Source organism: Hippocampus bargibanti, linkage group LG13 (genome assembly GCF_051943395.1).
Source record: "Hippocampus bargibanti isolate YZ-2025 linkage group LG13, ASM5194339v1, whole genome shotgun sequence".
In the NCBI taxonomy this organism is placed as follows: Eukaryota; Metazoa; Chordata; class Actinopteri; order Syngnathiformes; family Syngnathidae; genus Hippocampus; species Hippocampus bargibanti.
The window spans coordinates 16,929,337-16,951,277 of NC_142746.1; the positions used below are offsets into that span (position 1 = coordinate 16,929,337).

Genomic DNA, 21,941 nt, shown 5'->3' on the forward strand with positions numbered 1-21,941 from the left:
CCCGTTTGCCTCAAAATGACATGGAAAAAAATCTTGAATCGATTGCAAACATGTATGCTTTCCTCTTCAGAACTATTTGAATCATATTCATAACTGGATGTGTAACAAGAAAGCATATTCTCCGAATCTGAAGCCATTGTTTTGATTTTTCAGTAATGTCTTGGCGTGACGTCATGAACCGGGGGCGGGACTTTCTGAAAATGCCCAATTCGCAGCTCAATTTTTTGTAGATTTTGGACACTTTAAGTCATTTTTATTGGTGTTTTGCATTTGAATAAAAATATCACACTGCATGTTTTGGGTATTTTAGATGCTATAAAGCGTTTTTCTGATGTCAGTTAAGAAACAAAAAAGTGACGTCGGTTGTCATTTAAATACAAGCATTTGCTCCCAATGCTCGATTTGCCAACAACATATCCCAGCAACTTTCTGTCCTCTACTTGCTCTCCGCCGTGGTGCTGTCTCTCATTAACTCGGGCCCGGGTTGAGTCATTAGTCATTCTAATGTGCGTTCTCTTTGAAAATCACTTTTTGGTGCCGCATTGGAGCCCATTTGTTGACTTTTATTTCGATCCACTTCTAACAAAAATGACATGTATTTAAAAAAAATGAATTGTGTGCGAATGGAAAGCCTGATGTCTGCATTATTCTGTTTCCCACGAAACCATTCTCTCAATGCATTTGTGTGGATTGCATAATAAACTTATTAACTCATTCACGGCAGGACGATGTGCAAATATGTGTCCACTCCAGTGCCAGGGTTTTTGTCATTTTCACTTAAATTGAAGGACCCACAGAATATTGCGTTTTAGGACTACATAAACATTCAATGCAGCATAAGAAACCTTAGACTTTCTTCTTTCATCAGAAACAAAAAGTTTATTTTGAGCTTACTTGGTTGTAGAGTTATCTGCATTGAAAGTGGGTGCGGCTGTACAAAAGGTAAATGCTGCCCCCACGTCGGAGGAAAAAACATTGGCAGGGGTCTGACCGAAGCTACAAACGCACTCCACCACAAGAAAAAAAACAAAACCCGAACAAATTCATGAATGGCGCTCCACGTCATGCTTTTCAATTCCCGAATTAATTCGGGAAGGGTTTTTGGCATTGTCAGAAAAAAGTTAATTGTTAAATTATATGGGTCAGGAGTTATATGAGTTTGAAATGGGGGCGACTCTCAAAAAACAATGCAGTACACACATATTAGTTTATATAGGACTTTAACAGCAGCTGAAGCTGGAACAAAGCGCTAACATGGAATAAGGGTAAATGCTGCCCCATTGAGGAAAAGAAAAAACATTGCCAGAGGCCATGGCCAGCGCTTTATCCACACCCAAGCATGAAAAAACAAAACCCGAACACATTCGGGAATTGCGCTCTATGTCATATTTTCAATTCCGGAATAAGCTGCTATGCTTGACTTGCAGTGAGTCATTTATCCTCATATTTTTTTATTTTGTATTGTGTGTAGTTGTATGGTTGAAAGGAAACTTCATGCGACCCTATTTGTGTGGGATTTGTGATATCCCTTCAACGTCTGTTTGTGAATGAAGGACTGCTTTTAGGTGGCTAGCTTCTGCGGGTTAGCCCAAACTATGTAGCGGGACGTTTCCTCACCAAGTCTTGAAGTGGGGGAACAAGTGGTTCTTGTTAGGAGTAAGCCGGAGAGAAAATAGATGTAATTGAATGTCGAGCCATATGCTTCTTATTTCATGAAAATGTGTCTTTGCTTTAGATCAGCTTAAATTGCCGTGCCAGACTGCTCGCTTTTCATTCCACACACAAAGGAGCGTTTTCAGCGTTTTATGGTGGTGTTTTAAAAAGACCATTTCGAGCTATTTAATGACTGACATTAACTGATTTCAGTTTTACCTGCTTGAATGCAGAACATTTGATTTTGTTTTTTTACCATTCGTAGTATTTTACTCATGAAATCACTCTTCGTTGAGCATCATGGCATGACGAACATATCTACACGCTGTTGAAATAACACATTTGTAAATGGTGGGTTGGCTTTCAAACTTTTAGCTTGCCTTCAGTGACTGCTCCTTTAAACATTGGCATGAGTTTTAGTAACAACAATGTTGTTCCCCATAAACGTCCAACCCTAAGTGATCACGTACAAAATGTTAATTGTACAAATGTCTTTGTGAACGTTTGCGACCTTGAACAAACCCCGAAGTAAAATCAAAAACCGTATTTTCCGGTGTATAAGGCGCATCCAAAAGTCTTGATTTTCTTCGAAAGATGACCCCCATGGCTTATACGCAGGTTTGCCTTATATGTGAAGTCATATTAAGCCACAACAGGTCTCACAAACAATTTCAGCAGCCACCGACTCCATTTCCCCCTGTAGAAGAAGTAATGTGTAACCCGAGCCTATACTGTAGCGCCTTATAATGTGGTGTGCCTTATATTTGGAAAACATATTTATGTATTATACAGTAAAGTCTCGTTATATCGATATTCAAGGGAGTCCGAAAAAATATCGATATAACCAGGACTATCGATATATCCGACCCTGTTTGCATGTAATTTTCTCCGTGCGTGCATAGAAATAGTATCGATATAACCGGGACTATCGATATATCCGATATCGATATAACGAGACTTTACTGTATTTGTAAAACTTTTTTTCATTCATTGAAGGTGCTCTTTATAGTCCGGTGCACATTATATATGGAAAGAGTTTGAAAAGACACCATTCATTGGGGGTGCGCCGTATAATCCGGTGTGCTTTATACACCGGAAAATACAGTACATTTGCCAACTTACACGGCTTAGTGGAATGTGGGTTTTATGTGTTCCGAGATCAACCTACTGTGGCTTCATATAGCAACGAGGGATGCATGGTGTGCCTCAAAACACGGAATGAAAATCAGGTATTGGGATCAATAGCTATGTTTTTTTCTTGTGTGTGTGTGTGTGTATATTCAGATAGATGTAACTTGACCCACTGCTCTAAGCGTCAGTCTTGTTTTTTGGCTGCATGTCAAACATATTGGACAAAGTTAAAACTTTGTGATCAAAGGCCACGGCTTGTGTTTTAACCTCGGGTCCTGAAACACTGGGGCCTCTCTCCGACATGACCTCTTCCCCCTAAACCAGGCAAATCTGCTGCTTAAAGGGTCATTATCTGATTATCCCCATCGTGTAATTTCACACAGGAAACTCCATTATAACCAGCCACAAGATGGCTGTGTGTTTAAGAAGGTTTTAAATCTGACAAATTGTCACTTTTCTTGCTGACAGACGCTGCTCTGATTCAACATCTGTTACTGACAGAAGAGCAGGATACCATCCTTTGTAGTTTTCAAGAAAACGTCTTGGGATTTTACATAATGCTGCTCGTAGACCAGTCACATTTTGCAGCGTTGCTGCTACACCAGCAGCACAAGGTTAATTAACCATGTTACTGAATTAATTTCAATTCTTGAATGCTCTAATTCCAAAGGAAACAACAATAGCTTCTTTGAATTGAATCGACAACAATTAATTGTGCTATGAATCATTTTTAAAAATGAATTGTTGCATTTTTTTAAATCTCATATCAGTTCCAGGTATTACACAAAATCAAATTTCAAGAACTAGGTTTTCTCAAGAACTAGTGCTATTCTATCAAATTTGCCCCCATTTTTAACACCTAAAGTATTTTATGGGAATATAAAAAGGAATACTGTAATTATCTTTTGGGGTGGGTGAGAGGCATGTATCTTAGAATAAAATCTCATATTCACATTATTGAAAATGTCATTCAAATGAAAGTAAAACTCTAACAAAAAAGTCATTGCACCATACCCTCTCCAACTGAGACGAATCATTTTGATTGAAATTCTAATCCCACAACTTCTTACACAACTTAAACATCCTCTATAGGTGAACGTTTATCAAAAGAAAAAATGTATTTTGAGGAACTGCTTTAATTTTAACTTCAAACCCAGAATCTTCAAGTCAAAGGACAACCTAATTCTGTAGCATTTATCTGTAAAGAGGTGTGAAATAGGCAGAAAGCAGAAAAACAGGTTTGGGTGATAAATAGCTTAGTTTAGAAAGTGTCTCCTTTCTGAAAGAAATTTGGTCTTTGTCTTGAAATGTGAGCAGACTCCTCCAAAGCCACCGCCATGCAGCTTCTCAGAGTGTCTGACTTTCAAGCGTACAGGCGGCCTGAAGAAGAAAGAGAGGGGTGGGGATCTGAGAGATGGATTTATGTTACGTTGGGTTGCCTTGGGCTCATGTGGAGCCGTAAAAAGGATAGAGTCATTCTTGCTATCTGTTGATGGGCAAGACTATTTTATTCAAATAAGATTTCAGGCCACATTTTTCTGGATGAGAAATATTAATACCATTACTTAACTGTTACTTTCTTTATCTGATGTCACTGATATTGAGATGATATTTGAGCAAAAATAAAGTCAATTATTTTTCAGAGCAATAATTATTTAACTCACAAGCAATTACAGTGCATGGAAATTGGGATCAATCAAATATGTCACATAAAAATATGCAATTCAAAATGGCTGTTATTGCAAAAAAAAGTGAAGAATTTTGCTTCAACAAATATTAACGTCACCTGTTGAAAATCACTTAATGAACAATGTATTTTAATGTTCATCATTGTAAAATTCTGTTCAGACTGCACACAGCGGTGTTTTACTATGTATATTTCTAATATGAATGCAAAGAATAAATCCCTCAAAGCGCTCACAAAACAAATGTATGCTTTTCACTTTTCATCATATTTATTAAAAGCCTCAAGATCTAAATGTATCCCAAAAAACAAATAATCCACTAAATTGCTGAATTTACCTTATTAGCCCTGGGTCTTTTTGCAATAAGATGTCACAAAGATAGATTTTTGTAAAGCTTATAAATATTTTGAACATTTGCAAACAGTGTTCTAAACAAAGCCCAACATGACGGAGCTTTCATCAGTAAAAAACAAATAAACATGGCACATTGCATTCAAAGTCTCATGGTTCAAAGCATGGGCGGTTAAAATTGCCTTTTAGTCATCCGGAAGCCCCATTAATGACATCTGGGAAATGTCACACATATCTCTGTTCATTGGCTTTATCAACCAGACAATAAATCTGTCGAAAGGTATACAAATTCAAATTTGACACATCACATTTTACGAGTCACAGTGCTCGTGTTAATTCACTCCAATGGCCCATTGGTGCGACTGTGGCGACAGCTGTTCTCTGTATCGAAACACCTCCTTAATAAAATAAAATACTCCTATAAGCATAAAGGGAAGTGAAACGGGGTGCTCCAGTTCTAATTTCCTTGCAGGAAAGCCTGCAGGATTATCTTGTGTATTAGGTGATGGACACACTTGTGTGGCACTTAATGGATTGGAACAACTGGTGTTGAGATTTTTTTTGTCGCCATGTGCTGTTGTACCCCTACCTTAATAACATACTTTTTCTGGACAAAACTGTCGTGAAGTCTTTGATGGTAGGTGTTTACCATCAGCATCATAGCTAAACCCTAAACAGATCAGATCAGAAAGCCTTTAATAGTCCCACAATGGGGACATTTGCAGGTTGTAGTTTATGACTGCAGTCACTGAGATACCAGGGAAATATCAAAGCAAAGAAGAAATGATGCTAAACATACGAGCATGATACAAAGTGCTTGTTAAAATCGACTGTAGGGTCACAAGACAGAAAGTTAGCGATTCACAAGACTTCGATCAGCCATTGTGACCAATACAGAAGAAGGACATCCTCAAACTATGTAGTGGACCTTGACTTGTCCTAGTCCACTGAAAAGGAGAGGAACTTTATCGGACTCGATCGAATTGTGGCAATGTGGTCACTGAATAACTGACTCGCTAATCAATAGTTTCACACAGTTCTCAATTGTTTCACACAATCATGAGATAAAGATGCTTTCTCACAACAGTGCTTTTCTTTAATGAATAAATTCACTTAAAAATGCTATGAATCACACCCACTTACGTATAACAACCCACCACCACCCCAACCTCAAATCACCCTTATTGTGCTTATTGCAGAGGTATGTACAGGATATGACTGGAGGCAAATTTACTCTTAGATGTTCCCTTGTGATGTTCGGGTACTCAGTAATTTAACACATTGACTAGTTTATGGCAAGGTCCCTCTTTCACTCCATAGAAAAATGTTCTGTTTGTCATATGTGCAGCCCAGCCCACTCTGAGTGAGCTGTTAACAAGTCATGTAGACAAGGCTCTTTGTAGAACAACGGTACAGAGCTTATTCTAGACGCCTGAAAGCGGGTGGTATTGTAGCTCACTGATAGAGGATGAGGGAAACGCGCCTCAGCACATCTCACTCCGGTACAAAAGGAGACTATGGCATACATACAAATGAACCTGTGATAGACATTTTTGTGACTCATTTCCTTCACAGTCCATGCACATTTCAAACATCCTCACGAGTCACTTAAGAGTTCAAGCCAGCCAGACAGTCCATCTTGTTCATCAACCATCACCCTCCTACTCCCACCCAGTCCTTCCCCTATTACCCCTACACCCCCCCCCAGCCTAAATCCTGGGAAAAGCAAAACATTGTTCATTCAGTGTTCACAAACCACATGCGAAGGGGGTGTAAAGCAGGAAGTCGTTAGTTCCAATGATTGTGCTGTAATCATAAAAACTGGGGCTGTTCAATGGCAACGTTGGTGTTGCTCACCGTGTAATTTGATATATATTCTTTATAGTATGTAGTTTGTTGTTCTTGGTTGGAGAGAAGGGCAAAGACGGACTTTACACCCAACCTGAGTCATGTAAATGTTTCATGTGACATTCACTGGTTTCATTACTGACTGCCTGCGTAACAAGTCATCGGAGACGCCATCATATGCTACATGCTCAATACGTTAGCTGATGACAGGAAGAGCCTGCTGGGGATTTATGCCACATGAGTGTGACACCCACGCCTTGTTCACAAGTACCTGGGGTAGACTTGGGGGTGATTCCTAATTGCTGGGGGAAACGTGAAGTCCTTGCAAGGTGGTTTCTATTGTAGATAAGGCAATTAACTCGCCTCCTTTCATCTTTCAAGAGAGACGTTGTACAAAGCACGAGAATGGCACCTAGTGACTTTACACCACAGTGCTAAAATGTGGATTACTTGATCGTGCTTTGTCCGCAGGGTTTGCTCACTTAATGAGACTTTCAGTTCTTCAGTACAGTCCGAGCCAATAATGACTGTGCTTCGGTCAAGCAGGTTCCAAAACACAACATTCCTGCATTGTTTGGCATCTGCGCAGTCTTCTCAGCGTTCTGCAAATGCATTGTCTTAATTTTAACATCACATGTGCCTCTTAATGTGACCAGGTTAAGTTGGGTCTCGAACATGGGTATACCAGACTGTCACAAATACCAGACTACAATCTCTGAGCTTTTTGTTACCTTGAAAGGGGGTGATTGTGTGTATCTACATCTCTGGCAAAGGGTCGTCCCAGCCACTGAACCCGGACAGCTAAACAACAGGACGCCTGAGGAGGAGAGGAGACGGTACTCTGTGAAGTTCTCAGCCAAGCATTTACGATTGCCCCCTCAGCATGTCTAGTCTCCAGTGGAGTGGAAAGGCTGTCTTCTCCCACACTGGCAGACACAAATGAATTCAACATTTATAACAATTCTGATTTCATTTAACTTCACCAAGCCATTACTCCCCAATCTTATTTCATCAACAAGCATCACAAGATGTTAATTAGCGTTGTTGCTTATCTTTTTTTTCGCCTACTCATTTATGTTTAATTAAAGCAGCAGACTGCTGAAGGGATGGGAGAGTGTAGCAATGCTCATATTTGGTGAATACATTCAACTGTGTATCTGTGACCTACTTTTACATTAAGTGGCGTACCCTGCAGAAATTCCACATTAATTTTTTAAACAACTATGTTGGCATATATGTGAAGAAACTATGACTGTTTTTTATGAACGGTTTTTATTTTATTTCACATTTAGGTCAGTCACGGTTTACAGTAAATGACCAATATTAAGTACTTTTTCCTTGTGTTTCGGAATCTGAAATATCATTTAGAAAACGTCATAGCCTGCATAGATACGATTCATAATTCTATATTAATTATTTGTAATCACGATTTTTTTTGCATTAACAAAAAATCCCTATAGTGCAGATGTATCTTGACTTTTTAGATGTGAAACGGATAAACTTTTCAAGATTGAATTAAACTTTGAACGTAGTTTCCACACAGCTGAGTCTTTGAGCTGCATGTTGTAAAAAATACTCATTTTGAACATCTATATAGTGGCTAAAGCAGTTGTGGTTGCTTCCTCCAACCTTGGCCTTGCCCGTACAAGCATACACTGCTCCCTCTAGTACAGAGTCTTGCCGGTTGACTGGCTCTCACAGTGAATACCTATCATTGTCCCCATACTCTGGATTGGACCGGCCAAGTTTCAAGAGCTCTGCGGAGCCAGAGATTAGCAAGGCATGGCAGGATCCCTGATAACTGACACCCTCCACACAGGCATTTGAACCTCACTAGCAGCTCACTCAAGATTGAAGGCACAAAAGCCCCATTCAGCACTGGGTGCACTAGTGCTAATCCCCTTAGCACAAAGACATGGGCCACCGATAGCATCTAAATAACGCCTCGGTAAATGTCATTTGGCTGAATTAGGTCTACATATCTCCTAAATTTGACAGATTGCATTTTGAGGTACATAGGAATGTTTGTGCCAATCTTGATTTTGTTTTGACCATCACTTGAGTGCTGCTGTTTTAACAAAACGCGAAGACTGGTCACCCCCTGATATGCTGCTTTGGCTTTGAGGGCTTAAGTCAATTTAGTGTTGGAGCTTTGTCCAATGGATCCTGAGCATTCCCATGGCATCAAATCGACTCACAGTTGGTCCTCACCGACATCATAACCTCTAACCGTTTGAAGTGAAGCTTTTGGGATGGTTAATGCTTTGCCTTTGGGCACTTTACTGACCTCCCCAGGGTATTGACTTCAATTTCTTGTGATGAGATGTGTTCATATTCAGGCCACCACCAGAGTTATTTCTCAAATAAGAGTACTAGAAGAGTACTAGAAGTATCATTGGCTTTGATGGAGTAAGGGCATTCAGTTTTCTATATATATATATATATATATATATAACTTATTTATAACGCGAAGACTGGTCACCCCCTGATATGCTGCTTTGGCTTTATATAATTTATATATCCAATATCCTATATATATATATACCTCTAACCGTTTATGAAGCTTTTGCTGACTAATAACCCATATATATATATATATATATATATATATATATATATATATATATATATATACACACACACACACACACACACATCTTCTTCTTTGCTTCTTTGGACCTAAGGTGCCAATTGTCATTTCTTTCTTGCAATTCTTGCTTTTTTGGCAAGCCCTTTTTTCCATTCCGAAAATACAATAACCCAAATACTGTAATATGTAAATGGGTAATGGAGTTGGTAGTGGAAGCCTTTCAAGAGTGCGCAAACTGTGAGAATGGCCACTTGAAGATAAGAACAGCATCAACCCCCACAGAAAAATATAAATTTTCATTAATTGACCTTTACCATCATCTACCAGGAAGGTTGGTCGCTATTTCTGTGGTTGTCATGGAAATGCCTAAAAGATGCTGTTGGGGTAGAAAAAAATGCATGGTGAATACTCAGGGTGCTTTTCGTTAAAATTGCATTATCCAAAAAACACTAATTGATGCATTTTTTAAAAAATAATTCTCGCATCGGCTTTTTCTGTAAGCACAAAACTGTTTTGTTTCTTTTAATTTCTTCATGATGGTGACCGCGTTCTTTCTCTATTTGAAGCACGTTGGCCATTAGAGGGGCATGTCCAAGTCTACTGTAAGCCTCAAGTTACAGAGCGTTTTGTCGAACCACTGATCACATCGGTCTACATGTATGTGCTGTTTTGTGCCAGGAATGGACTCTCTCCCTTGTGCTGGGAGTATTGGCAGAGATAAAAAAGCCCTCCTGCTGACTTTTTCTTTACTTAATCCTCCTTGTAAATAGGCCACTGTGTCTATTTTACAGGCAATGAAGCAGGGAGTCCTGAGCCTGTCAGTGAGGTTCACAAGGGTGAGCAGGGTGGACTGTATTCACGTGGTTGCAAAAGTCTCCCATTTAAGACATTTAGAATATCAACAGTGCTTTGACCACTTTTTTATGATTCACTTTTTGTGATCCATTTTCCTTTTCTGTGTTGGCATTACCACAGTGCCAAAATGGGCCCATAACAATAATAGGGAGACCACAAATGAATAAAACATTTTAATTGTTTCTTCAATTAGAACACCAACATTTTATTTATGTATAGCCAAAAGATAGACCACCTCGTGTCACTAAATCAGCTAATATTGAAATGATAGCTAAAACATAGGTTTTCTTGCTTTTTGAAAATATTAGCTAGAATGTGCCCAAGACAATATTCATATTGTTCTTTATCAAAGCAACTTTTATATATTTTAAAAATATTTCTGATCATCTGGGAATAGTGGGGCTTTAAGGGTCAACTGCTCATGAAAACAACACAGATGTATAGAACCTCTGGGGGACAGAAGGCACATTCACGGAATGAGTTTTTTGTCAAAGATTGAAAAAAATATTTTTCCTTTACATTTTAGTCACATTCATTCATTTATGTGCAAGTCATTTTGTGGACAGGGTAAGTTGAATTTTTCCTCACTTGAACAACCAACACTTTGATGCCAGCCTTTTTAAAAGCCTCTGCAATTCCCTCTTAGGCAGCCAGTCATATATTTCTGGGCCGATCACCAACTGCAACCGATTTGGGGAAATATGAACATCTACTTTGAAAAAAAAAAAACGTATCTCCTCTTGCTTTCTGTGGTGGATAAGGATGTGAATGATTATGGACTGACAGCATCATAGTGGTCTTAGACGAGGACTATGGGGAAAATTCAACTGGAAACCAAACAACCAGGTAATTAGTTCTGGGCGTACTGATAGCTTTGTGTGATGCTCAATTATTTTATTCCACCCAGACACAACCAAAGTCACCTTTACTAGTTTTTACTTCATTGAGGGAACTACTCACAACAACAGCTGATGGTCTTTCCTCGAGTTAGTATTCACACACAGCCATGACAAGCCAATTAGTGACCTCCAAGTGTATGAGCTTGTAAAGGTGTCATTTCATGAAGTGTCAGGGGAGGGGGAGGTTTCTCCATGTCCTGCAGTGCGAGGTCTCTTCCCAGAAAATGAGTGACAGCCAACTCAGAGGGTGGTCATTGTCCCAGTCATGTTTCGACGCTTTCCATTGCTGTTGACATTTACAACAGGAAGCCAGTCTGTTGTTGTTGTTGATGTGTAAATGTATCATTTTACAATGCATTACTGATTTTACAAATTCCTGGAATATGATTAGGGCTTTGCTAGGTTTAGATTGGGAGCTAACAATGATTTTTATTTCAAGAAACCTCCTTGACTTGATTCCAAATGAAATTCCATGACAAACATCTTACAATTTGCTCCGTGTTGAGGTAAATTCACTAGACCATAGACATTCCTTTTCTCAGAGGGTGTGACCAGTGAATGGTGAACAGATCACTGATTTAGAAAAGTGACGTAATCACCTTGGCCGTGTTCAACTCTGGATTAGTGGTTGGACAAGTGGCGCATGTTGCCAAGTAACGGAATCTGCCAATGGCTTTTAATCGTTGATAATATACATTTTTCTGGAGTTCTTGAATTGTCACGTTTCGGTTTGCGACAAACGCTCACTGTAGGGCCCTGCCTGCAGCTGCACAGGTGTTGGTCGTTTTAATCAGTGGCAGTTAATAGGATTCCCGGTATGACCATTCAGTGTCTGGTCATTGTTTGTTTCACCTTGTCAGGTTTGTTTCGTCATCTAATTTATTTTTTCATATAGTTTTACTCATGGATTTCTTTGCTACTTTGGACCTTTCTGTTCTGATGACCTAGTTGTTTGAGATTTTGTTACTGCTGACTTTATTTAATACAATTTCTCAAATATACCCTGCCCATCCCTCCTGCCTGCATTTATGGCCTCCACCACCACTATCTTGCAAACTGTGACATGAATAAGGCAGACTGACTGCATAAAACATGAAATAAGATTTGTTTCAAAATATTTTAATGGCAATGGCAAATTGTTTTTAATATTTTTATTGTATCTATAGTAATTTACAAACGTAGCTTTCAAAGGTAATTGCTAAAATGCATTTCGTGGTCTGCGACATCCTGCCCGTAGCACTGTTATTGAAATGATCAGAAGCGTTGAAAATGTTACACGTCTTTCAACTACACTGCAGCACACCAAGCCATTTACAAAATGTAAAAGTGATAATTTAAATTAAAATACTAATGCTACCCTCACATATTTTGTTGTCACACGTGGGCAGTGTCTGTAGTGTGGGAAGTCATCATTGGGCACATTCCAATACCTTACCAAATACATTTTAGTCATCTTTTTTTGTGTGTATCAGTCTGTCAGAACAGTACACCACTTCTATCCTCTTCTATATTTGACATCCGTCACATTACACTAGAGACTGTGTCCAAAACCCAGAGATGCATCTAAACTTGCGAGCCAGCTTTGGTTCTTTAAACGGACACTTGAAAATTGGACTCTTTGGTCCATAACATCTATCAGGGTAGCTTGTTTAGCCTGGGTGGAAATGGCAGAACATCTTTCCTGCACTACACTTTCATCTTTCAGCGCTGGCTCATAATCATGGAAATATTGTGGACCGCGACCCCAGATGTTCAGCAATGTGTGTGTGTGTATATATTTGAAACAAAATCTCTGTTATATTTTGCTCAGGCAATTTGCGAGATAGTTTGAACACTTACTCAAGTAAACAGCCCACAGTCTGCTTTCGTGTTTATGTAGAACATTTGTGTTTGAAGAATTTAGACAAGGAGGAATAGTAGACATTCTTTTTTTGTGTTCCCACTAAAACAGTCTCATTATCAGATTAGTGAGAGCCAAAGAGATGGACCACAGACCAGCTATCCTCACCTGAGCAAAACTTAATCCAGGATAATCTAATAATTGCTTCTAAATGTAGAAAAAAAAGAAAGCAAAAAGGCAGTGATGCAGTAATGGCGGCTTCTTCAGAAGGCATGGCTAATATAATTCCCATGACTCCTTTCAGGAAAACATCTCTGCACTTATTGGGACGTTCTTTGTCAGTCACTGTGCAATTTCTTCTATATACTTTCCTCCCCCACACATCTTCCCTTCTTTTATCCTTATGATCCAAAGGTTACACATGAAAGAATTAGGCGGCTTGTTTTTCAACAGTTGGCCTCTTATGAGTGGGTGTTGAAATCTGGTCAGCTTCAGTCAAACTGTATTTTAGATGTAGCTTTGACGTTCATCTTGACAGTTATAAGGGCAGGTGTGGAGGGACACAGTCAGAGAACATGATGAGTGATATGTGCTCATATTTCTGATGAAATGTTTCTTAATGTGGAGCAGCTGTCTCCTCCTTGACTTTATACCACAGTCAGAAAGAGCATAACTGAGTTATCAGTTCTTTGTGTTATAGTAGGCCCCAAAAGCATTCATCCACACTGCACCTACCTAGATAAGGCAACATTTACAACTCCTGCGTTTGTTTTGTCCCGGTTGACTGCTGTAATAGGTAGAGCCAGACAAACACGGTTGCTGTTGACTGCCTCCAAGCGTACTTATGGTGAGATTCATGACTGATGTCAGTTCCAAATCCTCTGCGCATTGTTGCATCAGTATATATATATTTTAATGGTTATTGTTTTTGTTATGGAGACCACGTGGGAACACTTCCTTTTTTCCGAAAGTGTGGAGCGCAGTAATGCCAAGAGTTAGAAGGATGCATGGGTCCTCTTTTGAAAACGACGCTGGAGTGGTGACATACATCTGTCAAAGTATCACTTCAAGAGCTTTTATTAGAAATCAATCCATTCATAACCAACATTGCAAGAAAGAATTTCAGGCTTGTTAGTTTCAGCTTTTTATTATCCACATCTGACCAAATTGAGATCAGATACAGGTTACGGTTTCTGTGCAAGAGCGAAGAGCACTGGTGTGGTGGTCCACAGGGAGCTCCTGTATACTGGTTGCCATGCCAGTGTTGCCTGGTAATACGCAAGGGAGTTGGGATCTTTGTCTGGTTTGGGGCGGAGGCCGGCGCCTTCTGTCACTGCTAAAAAGGAGAACACCATGCATAAAATGAAGGCGCACTCATAATAGCTTGGCTTTTTTTCTTTTTTTTTTCTTTTTCTTTTTGCACGTTAGCAGATCACTTTACCCAGTGCAATTATCAAGTACAATAAGAGCGTGGATTGCAATATGGTAACAGGTATGCATACATGTGACACTCTTCATAAATTAAAGACTTTTAAGAGTAATGGAATGAACACAACAGTGCTTCCTGGAGATTTAAAATGGGACCAGCAGGTATCTTTGGACTGGTGTTCTGAAATGAAGCATCTGGGTATTGTTCCTTTATTATGTTCTTTGAACCCTTACAATGTTCAAGGTCAAGCACCATTCATATATTCTAGCTCTTACCAGCACCTAACAATTGACTCATAAAACACAAGTGAACACAAATGGTAAGGTTAGTTATTTTTTAATTTTGTGTTTTGATTTATTTTCAGAAGTTTCTCAACTTCTCTCCAGTCCCAATAATATGACTTGTTGTATTGTATTGTAAAAGTCGATCCAAGACTATCAGACTCAACCAACATGTAAAACTAAATTACAATACACAATACTACCTTTAATTAAGATAAACAGTATCATCCTTATAAAGGCAGACTATTTTGACTCATCATGATGGATTACCTGTGATTGGCTGGTAACCAGTTAAGGGTGTCTCCCGCCTTGACGGCAGGGATAGGCTCCAGCACCCCCTGTGACCCTAATGAGAATAAAGCGGTCTGGAAAATGGATGGATGGGCGATGGATTACATTTTGCAAGATTGTGCACCTTATCAAAGGGCCCGGATCTGTAAATAAAGATTTTATCTCGGAATGACTTTTCTGAAGTCAATTGTTGAATATGCTACATGGAGTTCCAAACAAACATTGCATCTTTTTGGAATTGATATTTTCAAAGTGAGTGCACAATACTAACGGTGTGGAAACCTTCGCTTGGATTTAGTGGTTCCCGCTTTCCTGCAGGTTATAGTTAAACCTTGTTGACAAAAAGTCCACAGAGGTCAAGAAAGAGACTCAACAGAGATTTAATCTGAACCTAACTGCCACATTGGTTACAATAGCTTGACCGAGACATTGTATCTGGTCTGATTGTTTCCTGTTAAATGTCTCTGCTGTCAAGACAAATAAGGACGCCTGACCTCTTTGTTTGGGCTACATTTCAGCGTCATGCTCTGGTGATTTCTTTGTGAGGTCCATGCTGGAAAATACCAAAGCCAATGCTGCCACTGCGCTTTGCAAGAAACGACAGTATTGTTTTGAGATGAGAGGGGAAACACTTGAACAGAATCATTTACAAGTAGTATGCAGTACACATGCATGCAGTGGTTTGCAGTTAGGCCCCCCATGATGTTACCTTTCATCCCCACTTCAATTAATCTATTCTCTGAGGATGAAGCGTTCAATGATTTCCATTTTAGATTTCCTTTTAACTTTCAAAAACTATCTTGCCCTTGCTAGGAGTGATGGACGGTCTGTGGCTTCACTAGGGAAATAGGAGTGCTGGCTGTAATCCATGCCAGATTTCAAAAATGTGATGATTGAATTATGGTAACTTCAAGGCACCAAATGGTTCTAATTACTTCCCCCACCACCAAATCTATACCTCAAGCGTCTTCACACTCTTTGTGCTTCACTCTATTTTACATGCACTCTGACTATAACTATGATATGGTTTACTTTACATTCCATTGTAGCAGCAGAACTTTGCATCGTGCTAACTATCTGACTGTTCCAAGAGATATAACCATCTTTTCACTTCACAGATTCAATAGCTTCATCCTTCAATGATCGAGTTAAAATTCATTGGCCACAGGCAGTCAGTCCATGTTGTCCTTCCTTGACCAAGTCGTTCACTGTCCTATCCGCTGCTTCTGGCACTCATGCGACCAGAGATGCTTTTAAAGAGAGAATAGTTCCCAGAGCTGGAGGCATTAGTCTTCCCGTGCATTCTGAAAAATGGATAGGATCTTTTCCGTTCAGTGCTCACAGTAAAAGCCCCCTGTCAAGCCTCCTAAAAGGCACAAAACCAACAAATATATTTGCCTCTGCCTCAGAATTAAGCCCTTCAGAGATCTTAGATACTTTTAAGATTGTCCGGATAGTGATGTGAAGTCCAGAGGTCTAATTTTGACCTCTTTTTATGTTTCGTCTTTGGTAACATGCTATCCATTTGTTCGTGTGTTTCACTGAAGTTGCCGTTTGGTCTCATGCTGCTATTTAATCTGTTGATATTGATTCTGCTGCTGCTGGTTGAAGGATGGCCTGAAAATGTAAACACGATCACTATTGGTTTTCTTTCATTGTTGTCAGTGGCAGAAAATCTTTGTCAGTGATTGATGTTCTTGGAATTTGACAGGATGGGTAGCAATGTTGTCGCAGTTGTAAACAATGGTGTTTGCTTTTTAGAACTGGGTGACAGTGATTTTAATGTTCTAGAGATAAAAATCTGGCAATGGTGGTTATTTCAGGCAGTCCATCAGCTTGGCTGATTTCTGTCAAACCAAAACGCCACCATCTTGAAAACCATCTCCTGCTTGAGCCTGGGTTTGACATGGTCCACTGAGGTAACCCACATACAGTTGATATGGGTAACGCATTGTTGATTTTGATCGCTGTGTCGTAACTTCTTACGACATATGTCTTCATTATTCCGATTGTTTCCACAATGGAAGTGCACATCTCGTTTTTATGTCTCTTGTCACTCAATGAATCTATCCAGGCACACATTACTTGCGCTACTTATCGTCTTCAGTATCATGACTGAGACTGGAGTATATCCTAACTGATTTTGGGACACAGGCAAACATCTCCTTGGAATTTATCGGTAGTCAGCAAAGCATCAGACATAAAGTGTGCATTTTTTACAGATGCATGAACTCTGCAACTTGTCATTTGCGTACGAACACCACTGAACTTGCGATTTACTTGTGCTTCACTTTTGCAGTGAATTCATGCGTAGCGTTGACTTGAGAGTCACTTCCACCTGATATTTTAGCCACCCTTGAAGACGCTTAATGGGGTCATTGGTGCACTGAATCGAAAAAGAGGATCCTTGTGTGCAGACATTTTCTCCTCTCAGTATCAATCTTCAACCTACTTACTCACTTCCACTTTGTTGTCAGTTTACCTTCATCGAACTGGATGTTAATAATGTAGAGGACCTGCTTCTCCAACTGGTGCATTAATGTGTTGTTGCAAACAATTCCCGGAAAGTGCATATTGATCCCTATAATATCCAGGAGTACCCACTCAGCTTTTGTAGTTCCAAAGCCAATTTTCCCATCCATTAGTTTTCTAGGCTTTGGGTCACCATAGCAGCAGATTAAGGAAACAAAGGGAGGGGTCATTGCATGGGTCGTTTCCAAGGGCTGTCAGGAAAGAAACCTAAAGTTGTCACTCAACCATCTGATGACATATATTTATTTTATGAAACTACAGTTTAACACTGCTCTCAGTTTGCCATGAATGACTGGGGTTTTTTTTTTATTTTTTATTTATTTTTATTTTAAAGGCATTATATTAACATTTGCATGCTAAATGCCGACACATGGCACTTATCTCAGAACAATTTGAATGGCATCTGTGATTTTGATTTATAGTCCTAGTTTGATTCTTCTTTCACCGAATTTGCCTTTCAACTCGTCTCACTTTGAAGCTCCCTCAGAAGTTAGGCTGTTTGTCATGCTTATCTCTTTGTTTGTCCCTCTGTGCAATCAGTCCAAGCATTCCTTTGTATGCTTTGTGGGAAATCATCAGCCAGATTATAGGTTTCGATCTACAGTAGTTGCACAGTCAAAGAAAGAATCGTTTATTCACTGAGGCTGCAGTTGTGACTTGTGACTTGTGTCTTGCTGTAGTCAGGCCGAAACCTCGTTTGTCCAGATATGGTGAAGGTTATTTTTTTCCCGCAAATCGATACTGTTGGTCAGTTTTTACAGTTCCAGAGATACAGTATTCTGTCCGACACCAGCAATTCAGTACAAGTACACTTATGGTTAGTTACATGCAGATTTTTCGGCTTGATCCCAAACCCCACAAATATCGAAGGTCCTCTGTACTGTATATTCGTACTTATGTGTCTATTTTTAAAGTCCGTTTGTGGGTGCCCCTATGAGACAAGTGCTGCATGTTCCAAAGATGTAGGTCATGGCCCGGTGCACCTAACCGTCTTCTTGGTTTGAGCTACAGCACTATAAACTTGGCAGACATCCTCAAATGTGATAGATGGTGCCTTCCTATGTCCCATCACTCTCATCCCCTCATGTGCTTGGCGAAAACACCTCAGCTTCGCGTGCTATCTGTCTTCAGGAACACACTCTCACATCAATAAACAGACATACTACGTCAATAAGTATCAAGTCAACGTCATAACACAGCTCGTGCACTCCATTTCAAAATGCACACAGAATTTGCAAAAACTTGGCCAGGGTGGCTCATGTTTGGCATTGAGGCTTTACTGTTGTTTTTTGAAATGAATGTTAGGATGCGCTCCCTTCCTAGTTTTGTGCAATTCAAATTCACAGCCTCTTAGCAGAGAGGTGCACGTGGCAGGATGCCAAAACACACTCTTTTAGCTCCGGATGGGTATGTGACTGATTTTCCTTGATTGACCATGGGGAAAACTAGCATATTATTTGTGGTGATTTGAGAGAGATGTCAATGTTACAAACTCTTGTTACTAGGCCAGTGTGTTGTATGCTGGGAGGTATGAATGTCTAATTCTCTGTATTGTAGGTATGAGCTGTGTATATTTTTCTTTATTTTTCTTTTTCATAACGATATAACTATGTAAAGTCTAAGTTGATGTAACCCCAAGTTCACAGGCGCGACTTGAAGAGAGAAATGTTGCTTGTAGTGTCAATTATCTGATAATGGGTGTCCTTGTGATATCTGTAAATCGGTCTTCCACACTTGAGCTGCCACTGAAGAAAAGTCTGCTAGACTCTGACCCCCACAAAGATGAACCCGCTTGACTGCAATGCCTGAAGGCCAAGAAAATTGCCTCCGCTATTCTTACTGTTTGAAACAAATGGTGCCATGGAACTATGTAGCTGAAGGGTAAGCGCGTAAACCTGAACACTAGCATTTTGCTGACCAAAAGCTGATCTTTGTGCATTTTTGCAGAATATTTTTCTTTTTGAAAATAAAATGAACAATCTTTTAAGGAGTGATGAGTGCCAAACGTAGTATGATCGTGGTTTCAACAAGCTCTTTGATTTAGTATTATTGAAACATTTCTCTTGTGGCTTGGCTCCAGTCTCGAGTTTTTCAATATGTGTAGACACATCCCTCCCCCACAACACAAAACATTCGCACACTGCTGGTAGGTACGCTTCATCACTTCTTAGCGGTAGACCGTTCCTTATGATAACAAACTTGACATCAGGTATGCTAACTCACAGATGAGGACTGCCTTGACACATGATCGGGGTCCATTGTGGTAGGTGTTGGAACATGAAGAGAGATAATTGCTAGAGTTCAAACACAGTAACACAAACTGGACTTGACACTGACGGATGTTTTTAGTACGCGGTTGTATCAGGTTTTACACCACTGCAATCGACGAGTCCAATAATAAACATATTGTTCATCATGGAACTTGGTTGAGCATTATCTTGGAAAGAACCAGCCCAGTATCTTACCTGCAATCTCCTTGTAGAGACGCTCCCCCACTTACGAACATTCAAGTTACGAACAACGGTACGTATGAACATTTTTGTCGTAACATATGTAGTATTCTCTCTAGTTGTACATGTACGTATCTTTATCAAGCATATATTTTATTACATTTTTATTTATCAGTACAAACCAATACAGGTTACTTATAGAACCCAACATACTTATATAAATCTTAAACATACTTTTATAAGCCTTAAACATACCTATATAAGCTTTAAACATACATTCCATACAAAATATAGCACTGAAGCAATTTACGAACAAATTCACCTTACAAACAACCGTTCAGAACGTCTCTCATTCGTATGTTGGGGAGCGTCTGTATTGTGCGGCAGTACTCACTGTTGTGACAAGTCTTTAGTAAACTGAAATATTCACCGTGCAAGACTTGTTCAATTTGCATGCTCTGTTCCGAGTTAAACTAGTTCCACCCCTTACCGAGGAACACGATGTTGCACATTAAAGTAACGGTGGTCGCATCATGTTCTTGGAGTTTTTGTTCAGGGTTCAGTCCTTTCGTTCCCTGCAGTGAGATGAGGTTAAATAGAGCAGAAAACATCTATCTCTCAGACCTGGTAGATGCGTCATAAAAGATTCAAGTGTGCGAGAAAATGTCGGTGCAACACTTAGTGTCGTATTTGAGAGCTGTCTTTATAAAGACGTGTTTGTGTGCTTGTGTATGTGTGTATGGCTGTATATTAGATTAGAAAACTGATGGTTTCATAAACGTATATCCTTTTTTTACTCTATAAATTCAGATAATGTTGAAATATTCTCACACAAGATTGATTGGCCCTGTTATTTATTATCTGTCTTTTCCCCTGTCAGTTTTATCCCTCGGGGCCGCTGCCATCCAGTTCACCAGGGAGCCCAAGTCTCAGGATGCCCTCCACGGCCGTAGCGCCATGCTCCGCTGTGAAGTCAGCGATCCGACTGACATCACGTACCGCTGGCTCCACAACGGGCAGCCGCTGGAAAACAACGAGAGGCGCCACCAGGAGGGCAGCAATCTGAAATTCATCACCGTGGACCGCCGACAGGATGCAGGAAATTTTGAGTGTGTGGCACAGAACGCGGCCATGGAAGAGGTGCTCCACTCCATGAACGCCTCCTTCAACATCAAATGTAAGTGTTGAAAGCATTTCGTTTTCCTGTTTGGAAATGAGCAGTTGACAGGGTGTCATGATGGCAAAAAGTTTCCGCATCCGAAAAGCATGACAAAAGGGAAGGAATGGTTTCAGTATGTTGCCTTTTTTTCCTTTGAGGCTTCCTCTCCTTTGCCAAATTGAAACTGGAGATGAGCGCCACTGAGCATGTGTTTCTCGTTGTTTGTAATACACTTTTATTTCCATGTTGCATTAAATGCTCTTTTCCCATGTGTTTTTAGTCTGAACGTTTTAACTCCAGCGATGTAATTGACTTTGCATTAATCAATTGTTTTTTTTTTTTTTTTAATCATCTCATGCGTTGGATGACACCCCCTCCCCCCCCACACCATCACCATTTGTATATATCTGAGTGTAATCCCTTTTAAAGAGTGAAGTGCATTCCTCACACTGTGTCAAGAGTAAACCAGATAAAAAGCCCACCCACATCACTGCCACACTCTGCCAGTTTCATTCTTTCAGTTTGATGAAGCAGCATGGGGGGGACAACTGGTTAACAATTTTTTTTCTTTTACCCTGCAGATCCCAAATATAGACAACGGCATAAAGACAAAATCCCAGGGTGAATTACTACTTTCATTGAATTATTGATGAATATGGAATCTAATATTCCCCAACTTTTTTAAGCTAATGAGCAATGTAAATTGTTATATTTTAGGTAAACTGCTGCCGTGACACTGGAAGACACGTGAACAATGTTGGCATTTAACTCATTCACTGCCAGACGTGCAAAAATGTGTCCACTCCAGTGCCAGGGTTTTTGTCATTGTCACTTGAATTCCAATACCCACAGAATATTGAGTTTTAGGACTATATAAAGATTCAATACAGCGTCAGAAACCTTAGACTCTCTTCTTTCATCAGAAATAAATAGTTAATTCCTAAATT

At 39.8% G+C, this 21,941-nt stretch overlaps 1 protein-coding gene across 1 annotated transcript in view; it reads left to right on the forward strand.

Annotated features, from left to right (window-relative positions):
• The window catches only part of ptk7b (protein tyrosine kinase 7b), a 66,123-nt gene that overhangs the window by 16,667 nt on the left and 27,515 nt on the right, over positions 1 to 21,941 (forward strand). Inside the window, exon 3 of the mRNA XM_089012498.1 lies at positions 20,716 to 21,012. Coding sequence (XP_088868624.1) covers positions 20,716 to 21,012 — 297 coding nt within the window. The remainder of the gene's footprint in view (positions 1 to 20,715; positions 21,013 to 21,941) is intronic.